The sequence below is a fragment of the Podarcis melisellensis genome (assembly GCF_964234715.1).
Source record: "Podarcis melisellensis genome assembly, chromosome: 2".
NCBI classification, from domain to species: Eukaryota; Metazoa; Chordata; class Lepidosauria; order Squamata; family Lacertidae; genus Podarcis; species Podarcis melisellensis.
This window is the reverse complement of record NC_138529.1, coordinates 59,243,287-59,253,268: the sequence shown is the minus strand read 5'-3', so window position 1 is coordinate 59,253,268 and position 9,982 is coordinate 59,243,287. Positions and strand designations below refer to the sequence as shown.

Sequence of the window (9,982 nt, the reverse complement as noted above, 5' to 3'; positions counted from 1 at the left end):
AAAAGCTACAATACACATGGATCTGCACTACTTTTCCATTCTTTGCACATGAAAACATAGGAGAAAAAAACCACAGGATGCCAACAATTTGACATCATTTTGCCCCATAAGGACTCAGTGAATGGAAGAGTATGGAACAATCCATAATTGCATGCTACAGAGAGCAGAACTGCCCCCCACCACACAGGTTAAGTGGAAGAAGAAAACTCCAGAGTAGTGTCTCATGATAGTTGAGACAACCTGCTTTTGGGTCAGTAGGGTTTGCTTATAGGAGCCTTTAGCTTTTGCATGGGACAATTTAGAAATGAATAGATTACATTTAGCTATAAAAAGGCTAAATCACAGTCTTTTCTTTCAGGCTCTGTTCACTGCAACCACTCATGCTTTGACAAGCAAACTATGGGGTCTATGAAAATGGTAAAAAAAACAACCAAGTAACTAGAGCTATGCTACATTCAGCAGCCATGAACTTGTAATATTTAGGCCTAATTTGGGTCTCCTAAGAGCTGCACTTCAAAAATAAAATCAGTTTACAGATTGGTACAGTTGTCAACATGACCAACCACTTCCTTCTCATCTTTAATCATAGTTGGCAACATACTTTTAAACCATAGCTAATGCTAACCAAAATTTAAAGCCAATGTCAGAACCAAAGTTAACACTAAATATGCTCAATGGTGAAGGAGGAAGCATTTGTATTAAGAGGAAAACACAATCTCTTGCAGCCTTCCCATTACCTTAATTATGATGCAGCAGCAGGCTACAGCAGCGCTATGTTGCTTTGCATTCAATACAGCATATTTTAAATACCATGAGAGTTGAGGCATGCTGTAAAATGTGAAAAGGTTCTCCCTCTACAAAGTCCAGGCAATCCTAGTTGATCTAATTTTTGTTAAAATAATAAACATTGAAGGCTGCTATAAGATAGAAAGTAGAAACAAAAGTAGTACTGAAAATCCAACTTTTTAGGCATCTTTAATATTATCTTAGCATTTTTAGCATTAAATGCTTAAATTCTAAACAATAGTTAATAAAGCACACAAGAGCACAAAGCCAGGCAGGTTGACAGTTTTAAGTGTGGTCTGTCATTTATCGACTAGAGCCTACTGGGTGGTTCAGACAGAATGCACATACTACATGAGATGCTGGAGGGCGGGGTTGTATATATAGTACTAAGCATGTTTCCCAATTTCTAAAAGCAGAGCTCAAATATACAACAAAATCAGACTTTGATGTGGCAAACGTGTCTAACATTTTCTTGCGTGTGTAAATACAGCCTTGAGCCTCACACTGGTTTAAATGTCTAATTTTACAAGTAGATTCCTATTCCCCTAATTCCTACTAAAGCCAATCAGATGCAGTTATCCAACAAGTCCATGCATTTGCCTGAAAGCATCTCAACACCTATTCTGATTACCATTTTTTTCTTAGCTTTGCAATACATGCTACTTTGAATCCATAACTGATTAACCAAACTCACTGATCACTCATCAATTTTAGGGTTAGAACATGTTCCAAATCTGAACCCTGAAATTTATGTACCAGCCACCATCATTTCTACTGAAATTCTAGTAGGCGTTTCCCCTGAGCTACAATAGGATAGCTGGAATAATGGCACAGGATACTAGATTATGCTTTTTTATTCAAAAGCTAAGATAGCATCAATATCCATGTCATGGTGAATCAGAACACATGTAAAATACCTTACAATACATTAGATTCCAAAAAGGTACCAAAAAGTACAGTAAAATTAACACTTCCGTTAGAGGAAATGTATGACACAAAACCAATACAAAATAAAAAGGTGGAAAGTGACACTGGTTCCCTAAAATGCATCTCATTCTGTACAACTGGAATAACGTAGTTCATAGTTAACTCCAAGAGGCAGTCCCTAGATGCAGAGCTGCAGCTTTAAGCAGACCATCAAAATCAGTTTCAATTTAACCTATCAATAAAATCATTAATCTTCAGCAAGGCTGAAATTTACACACCACACTGTCTAGACAACTATTATCTGTAAATATTAAACAAAGACATTTCCAGGGAGCTCTTCAGATACACATAACAGGCCATAGAAATGTATTGTAAAGTTAATTTTGGTACATAATTGTAATGTCCATCTACAGCATTGAGTACAAAACCTATGCAGTTGTTTTCTGCATTACAGCGTGCCACTGCATACCTGAATACCTTTTTGATCAATATGGCTTGTAGTTATTCTGATGACCACGTCTTGGAGCTTTCCCATAATTTGAACTGCCTTGACCTATAAACAAGAGATCAAATGCATTAAACTGCTATTAAGTTATGCTTGCATATACCTAATACAGTTCTCTTTACTTACTGTAATCATAGCCCGGTCCATATCCAAAATACCCATATCCTGAATAATCATAGCCTCCATAGCCATCATAACCTTCCTGATAGCCGTATCCTTGACTCCCATAACCCTGGTTCCAGTAATTGCCATAACCTGGACTCCAATTTTGACTTTGAGCTATAGAAAGGAAAACCATCCACAAAATCCCATTTTAGTATAGAGGTTTGTTTTAGAATGTGTCCATACTAACGTACTGTGCATAATACGTACCTCTTCTTCCACCTCTTCCTCGGCCACCCCCAGATCCAAACTGTTGTTGCTGATACACTTCTTTTGGTTGTGCAACCTTTATCTCACACTGGGGAGGAAAAAAAATCAAGGTTTGTATTTCAAACACTTCCTTCCAACATTTATCTAGGGTTGAAATAATGTAATTTTTAAATTTGAATAGAATTCCCACATGTTACTAACATACATTAGGCTCAGAGTAGATTCAAGTTTTCATCTGAATCTCTAGCTACTGGATGGAAAGAGGCAGGACAGCAGGACTTTTAAACACTTATCTTCAGTGTGCATCTTAAAAAGACTCAAATCTCTAGAATTTATAATGATTAAAGTTGATGGCAGCCTCTCTATTTTAGTCCATTTATTCCATGCACAATTGCCCTCCAAATAAACAATGCTATGCATGTCAACCTGCTGTCCTAGGATTCCAAGTCAACAGCATGCAATTTCCCTTTAAAAGTTTTCTATCAAATGCTTCCATTCAAAACAGTCCCCTCTATGATCAGTTAGGCAACCTCCTTTGACTTGTTTGGTATGGCAAAGCACATCCTAAACAATGTAAGCTTCACCTTACAAAGAATATGGTGGTAAGACTATGTATTTTAATCAATTTTTAAAATTAAGCCAGGTTTTTCCCCCAAGTCTGTTTTTAACCAGTTGTCATGGCACTTAAGTAAAACTACAAAAAATAATAGAAGATTACTGCCCCTTTGTCCCTGAATTCTTCCAAAAAGTCTTTCCAGAGTAATGGAAAGGGGTGTGTTTGCTACTCCTGAACAATGTGGGGTACATAAAACTGGGCAGAGTGGAGATCCATTCACACAAAGTGTTGTTGCCTGAGTTGGGATTTCAAGAAGCTTTTCAGGAACAAGGGCAATTGCAAAACTATTTTGTTAACTTTCCTTGGATCATTTATCTTAAAATCCAATAGATGATTTAAAAACATTGGTTTAATGTCTATAAAACTTGCAAAGGAAGCCCCAAACTCCATAAATTACACTGGTCTCTTAAAAGTGACCATTCTATCTTAAGGTTTGACATCTGTGGCTAAAAACTATTAATAATTTTTTTGGCTTCTACTAGACACAGGGACTAGCAAGATAGGCATAGGCAAACTCTGCCCTCCAGATGTTTTGGGATTACAACTCTCCCCATCCCTGACCACTGGTCCTGTTAGCTAGGGGTTATGGGAGTTGTAGTCCCAAAATATCTGGAAGGCTGAGTTTGCCTACTCCTGTGCTAGATATTGGAAATGCTATCCAGCATAAATCAAAAAACCCTGTGCTATTATATTCTCTGTTTTTCCTCCCTACGGGCTCAATTGAGCTACTTTCACACTGCATCCACACCAACAAACTATGGTTGTATGAAACTGCAAATCAAGATAAAAAATTAATGATAGTCTAAAAGGGTCACACAACCTACAGCAGCACTAAATAAATAAAAATAAAACCACTATCTATATTTGTACCTACTCTTAACTATCAAAAGGAATTATTTTTTAAAAAAATAATATTTATTAACAGTTTAAAGATTACAGAAGAAAGCAAAAGAGTTAAACAATATAATACAAAAACAAAGACACTACATAACAATAACACTAAAACATTGAATTAACATAACAAAACAACAAGTTTAAAACACATCCAATAGTTTCAATATCTTATCTTTCATTTTTCATCTATCAAAGACTATCAAAAGGAATTAGTGTAAAAATATTTTTGGGGGGTGGGGAGCACCAAATATTGTCCTCACTCAGGGCACTGTATTACCAAAGTCACCCCCCTCCCCGGTCTATATGGCAGTTTGAAATGTAACATCTAACTTGTTTCCATGGAAGCTGTTCCGGAAGGAAGGAAGGAAGGAAGGAAGGAAGGAAGGAAGGAAGGAAGGAAGGAAGGAAGATGCTCCTTGAAGTGTACAGGGACAGAGTATTTGCAATCATGATTTGATGTTACATCTGATCCACCTTGCTAACAAAGATCATTTATGGAAACCATATGGATGTCCTTCCATTATTTTATGTCCTTCAACTACTCAAGCAATGTGGCATTACCCCAATGGACACTAGCAACTAAAATCAGTATTGCCATTTTTTTTTCTGTAACCTAGAGAAGAATAATTAAGTAACTACCAACTCTTGTTTCTAGAAACACTAGACTCTGAAAACTTTCAAATAAGCGCTTGTAGTATTGCAGCCTTAAACTTTCAAGTGAGTGATCTTACGCTGGTTCCTTAAATGTGTACAAATTGCATGTAATTCTTTAGCTGTCCCTTAAGATGTAATTCTATTGTGCAGATGGCATGGGGGCTGCATGAGCAAAAGACTGTAGGCATTATTACGTTCCAAACCTATGGGCTCAGTTCAGTCCCTGTGCATAGCTTCCATGCACAAAGACGTTCATAAAACAGCTTTGTTTCTTCATCCAGCTGTAACACATGGTGTGTGCAGGGATCATCGCAGGCCTTTATACAAACTGGTGTGTGTGTGTCACTTGTGTGAAAGGGAGGAGAAAATGAAAAACAAACTCGTGTCTTATAATGATCCTACATATACAACTAGATTAGATCAACCACAATCAGGTTTCAGTTGTTATTGGACCTAGTTAATAGGCATGGTTGTTGAGGAAATACCAACATTGAAAGCTTATATACCCAGAGGTAGTATTTTAGAACAAGGGTATCTTCAGCTCTGAACAAACAAACTATAAATGCTACGCAGCAGTAAATCTTTTCCAACTGTATTTTCACATAAACACAAATTAACCTCTGTATGAACAGCCCCTTAAAAAATCTTAAAGTTAGTTCATTAAAACATGAATACCCACCTTGCTACCACTGACATTGTGGAATTTTTTCTCCAAAATCTTTTTCACTGGATCTTCTTCTTTAAAGGTGATGAACACAAACCCCCTTCTTTTATTGGTCTTTGGATCCATTGGTAGTTCAATTGCCTCAATCTAATGAAACATAATAATTTCCATTCAAAGTTTCATAAATTTCACTGCATTACTGTACCTTATAACCCCATCCTGCAAGTCTCAGATTTCAGTGTACAATTGCCCAATGTTAAAATAAGTTGAATTCAATGGTTAAGTTCTAAGATTTTCTTGGAAGAAAGCAACAACCGGGTCTCAAAAGCAAATGGTTAGTGCTTTATGAAACTATAATGGGAGGAGGCCTTTGATCTACTGACTTGTCAAATTATTACATCCAAGGCTCAATCCCTCAGACTGAACAGTCTTTATCAGGAAAAGTTTTAAGATCCTAAAAAGCAGTATCATTTAAGATCGTATCAGTCAGTGTCAGATCTAGCTACTACAGTATGCAGTGATACATAGTTTTATGTAGGACTACCAGGGCATTTCCAATTCCCATATTTTTCCCAACTATGGGTTGGTTGAAAGACTAGCATATCAGGTGCATGAATGTGTATGTATCATGTAGCAGTCAATATGGCTCTAGAGCCCGAAGTATACCCAATATTTCCAATTATGTAATTCTGAATCTGAAATTCTTATGTGAGAACACGATGCTGGACTAGGTGAGCCTTTGGTCTGTTTCAACATAATTCTTATTTTCTTAGTTCCTGTTTTATTTAAAATCTTCCCCTGATTACACACCTCTCCAAACTCTCCAAAATATTCTCTGATTTTGTCTTCTGCTGCTTCTGGGTTAAGTCCACCAACAAATATTTTCTTCACAGGATCCTTTTTCATTGCCATTGCCTTTTTAGGATCAATCACTCGGCCATCCAATTTATGTTCTTTCTGTTCCAAAACCTACAAAGTAGTTTAATAAATCAGAATGAAACTGGCAGGACATACAAAAGTATTAAAATGTTAGGGTTTAAATCCTTTCAACTCACTTTGTCAACGCTTGCTGCCTCTTTGAACAGAATGAATCCAAAACCTCTTGATCTGCCTGTGTTAGGATCCATCTTTATTGTGCAGTCAGTCACTTCACCAAATTTTGTAAAGTAGTCTTTCAAGTCTTTTTTGCTTGTATCCCAACTGAGACCACCAACAAACATTTTCCTGAAATAATGTTTAAATGTTAACTTTAATGAAGCAACATAGCCTAAGGTGCTTACAATTATGAAAGTCAGTATCTTAACATGCAACATAAACAGGCAACTGATGTCATCAATTTCTTTTAAACTGTGACATTAAATCTCACTTCCCAAATATGTATTTAGATTTAACTACCAGAAAATAAGTACAAAGTGTTATATTAGAAATTCAATTTTCTCCCAAATCAGTCTCAGGTTTCTGCTGTCTGTAACAAAAACTAAATACAAGGTTAAAATATTATGCATGCTACACATTGATATTATATGTGGGGAAAATATTGCAACTCATATTGTCATTTCTAGTCTCATCAAAACAGGTATAAATGAGTACCTGTTTTACTTTCTATGTCTATTCTCTATTGCTCAGTACTTTTAGAAATTTATGGACATGCTGCATACTCCTCTGACATTTCAAAAATCAAGCATGTAAAAGAAGCCTACCAAATTTGAGCGTCATCATAACCTTTTTATGTTGATTTGAATGTCTTAGGTTACTGATACAACAGAAATAAGACTTAGCAGTTTCATTAAGCCACATATTGGGAATCACTACTCACAACAGATTTCTTAACAGTTCCTAAGATGCGTCTGATCATAGGAGTGTCACTCAAACAAGTTAGTCCCAAATAATAATAAAAATAAAATGAAAAGAAATAAAAAGCATAGTCTTACAAAGTTAAAAAAGTATCAAGTGACTGTTTACAGTCAGTGTTTATCCTTCAGTTCAGGTAAGAGACCATGTGAAATTCTATTTAGCATTTGCTAAGCAGTCTGGAATATTGTTTAAATGTATCATAAAATTTGTGTTCTATTCCTAAAGAGAGAAAGAGTGTTGCCTGGCAGCAGTAAAAAGTACTATGATTCTTTTTTAAAGCATAAATGTTAGCAACCTACTTTTATCAAATGCATTAAAAAAACACCAAGATTAATATGGAAACTGCTTATTTGATCAAGTTGTTTATACATCCACTGCTGTTTCACAAAAAGCGTTGCCCATTTAAGTATGAAAGCTTAAAAAGCATCTCCATTGCTGCAAAGCCAATAAAATAGCATGGAGTCAAGTCAGGGGGTTTTAGTTTGTCCAATTGCTTTTTAAGAGTGTCAACTGAAATCGCTAACGAAACATTTAAAAAATGGGGGTGGAGGGACGCGGGGAAGAACTGAAGGTCAAGTGTGGTCCAAGAATAGAAGGCAAACTGCTCAGTTTCACTTCAAGGAGGCTACTTTTTAAGATATCAAACTTCCTAAACAAGAACGCACCTATGGAAAGTGTCCCGCGCTTCACCCAACTACCGTCGACTTCCGTCAAGAGGCAAGAGGAAGCGAGTCAGTGTATTTGAGGAAAGCACGCAAGCAGGCGGGGGGAGAAGGGGCGGGGGAGATGAGATATCTCTTCAAATTTTGTAGATCTGCAACCCTATTACGCGGTCCCTACACACCGCCAAGAGATCGCGCCAAAAAAAGCGCGCAAGGAAAAACTCGCCGCAGCTCCGAAAAGCAAAAAAAAAGCGCCCAGCCCCTCCCCCACCACCACATGGCGCCAACAAAAGGCAGCTCCAGAACAAAGGAGGAGGTCCCGCCGTCGCAGCCCAGGCCCGGCTTATTGTGTGCTTCAGCCCCAAAAGCAAAGTCGCGAGGGAAGCGAAGCGCGCGCCCCCGCCCCGCTATAGCGCAACAGCTACCCTTTGTCCAAAAAAACCCACAATCAAACAAAAGCCCGCACCAAGCAGGAAAAGGGCGCGCAGGGCTGAGGCGAAGCGACAGGGCCTCGGGCCTGTCATCCCGAGCATATTTCTACGGCCCGGCCCGCCAGACGCGACCAGAAAAATAAAGTTGAAGGTAAAATTAGGAAGCAGCTCTGCTCACCCCGCATCCTCCTCGTTCTTGCTGGCGTTGATCTGGTCGCCTTCGGCTCCGTTCTGGCTCCCAGCGGCCTCCGCCGAAGCCTCCGACTGCCCCGCCGCCGCCTCTTCCTCCGTCGCCGCCGCCGCCTCCTCCTCCTCCTCCTCTTCTTCCTCGGCTACGGCCACCGCCGCCAGCTCCTCTTCCTCCTCCTCCTCCAGCTGCTGGTCCGGCTGCTGCTCCTCATCGCCGCCGCTGGCGGAACCCTCGGCCGCTGCTGCCGCCGCCGCCGCAGCCTCGTGCCCATTTTGGGTGGCGCCGAACTGGTGCTCCACCTCAGCCATGGTCGATGCTGCCGCTGCCTCGAACCTGCGCGAGCGACAACAACGGAAGTCCCCCGCCCTCCCGTCAGTGGGGCCTAGCAAGGGGAAGGAAGGCGCCTCTCCGGGTGCCCAAGCCGCCTCTCAACCACCCGCCTTCCCCTCTCGGGGGCTCTAGGAACTCACGTTTAAAGAGTCGCTCCCCTCACGATCTCAGGCGACCCCGCGATCCGGTTCCACGAGCCTCTTGCTGCCGTAGTCGTCAGCCGCTGCTCCGCCCCTCCCGCGCAGTTCCTGACGGACGAGCAGACACGGCAGTTCGGCGCTACCCGAAGGGGGAAAAGCACGTTCCCGCGCCGCTTCCTTTTATAGACTCCTCGGGGCCGCGCGGGCACCTTCCAGCAAGCCTCCCGCTCATTGGCCGAGCGCAGCAGGCACCCGCATAGAAGGGCATTTCTCATACGTCGCGGGTAGGCCCATGCGCTCTCTTCACCTCCTACTCCTAGCTCTGCGGCCTGGCCTAGGCCTGCGGCTAGCCTGTGGGAATGTCGAAATAGAAACCTAAAGGCCTCACAGTTAAAAAGGCAGAGAGCGCGAAGGATTCCTCCCCCTTCCCCTTGAGACCACCAATTCCCGTATGGGAGGAAGCACTATTAATCTCTCAACACAAATATCCCCGAATAAGCATAGCTGGTTGCTCTGAGGCACCGGCAGCGACCAGCCCCGAGCGGCTTCTCCCCACCGCATTTCCCCAGCAGGCCAAAACCGCCCGCTTCGCCGCCCAGAGCGGAAGCCTGAGGGAATGGAGACGCCGGCTGCCCCCGTTCTCTCCCCCCCCCCCCACGCAAGGGAGCAACGGGGATCGGAGCAGCTGCTGTCACTCCGCTGTGCTCGCTCTCTGAATATGGCCCGGTGATTGGGGTGAGGCCCACTGCAGTGCCCAGAAGCACGAGGTCACTGCTACATAACCCTCCAACATTTCCCCGATGAAAACAGGGACCCCCCACTCCATAATGATAATTTAACTATTTATACCCCACACATCTTACTGAGTTTGCACCAGCCACTCTGGGCAGCTTCCAACATATATAAAAACATAAAACATTAAACATAAAAAAATCCTTCCCTATACAGGATTGCCTT

At 41.2% G+C, this 9,982-nt stretch overlaps 1 protein-coding gene across 2 annotated transcripts; it reads right to left on the bottom strand.

The window, feature by feature from the left end:
- Positions 1-950: 950 nt before the first annotated feature.
- On the bottom strand, positions 951-9,207 carry HNRNPAB (heterogeneous nuclear ribonucleoprotein A/B). 2 transcript variants are annotated; one of them, XM_081900644.1, is made up of 8 exons: positions 9,026-9,207; positions 8,544-8,888; positions 6,474-6,642; positions 6,229-6,387; positions 5,434-5,565; positions 2,591-2,678; positions 2,345-2,497; positions 951-2,266 (listed from the first exon to the last, which is right to left on the bottom strand). In XM_081900644.1, the coding sequence occupies exons 2-8, from the start codon at positions 8,861-8,863 to the stop codon at positions 2,199-2,201; spliced, it is 1,089 nt and encodes a 362-aa protein (XP_081756770.1). In that variant the 5' UTR covers positions 8,864-8,888; positions 9,026-9,207; the 3' UTR covers positions 951-2,198. The 2 variants fall into 2 exon arrangements, with proteins under 2 accessions (XP_081756770.1, XP_081756771.1); XM_081900645.1 differs by lacking the exon at positions 2,345-2,497 and having other exon boundaries at positions 9,026-9,201.
- Positions 9,208-9,982: the final 775 nt, after the last annotated feature.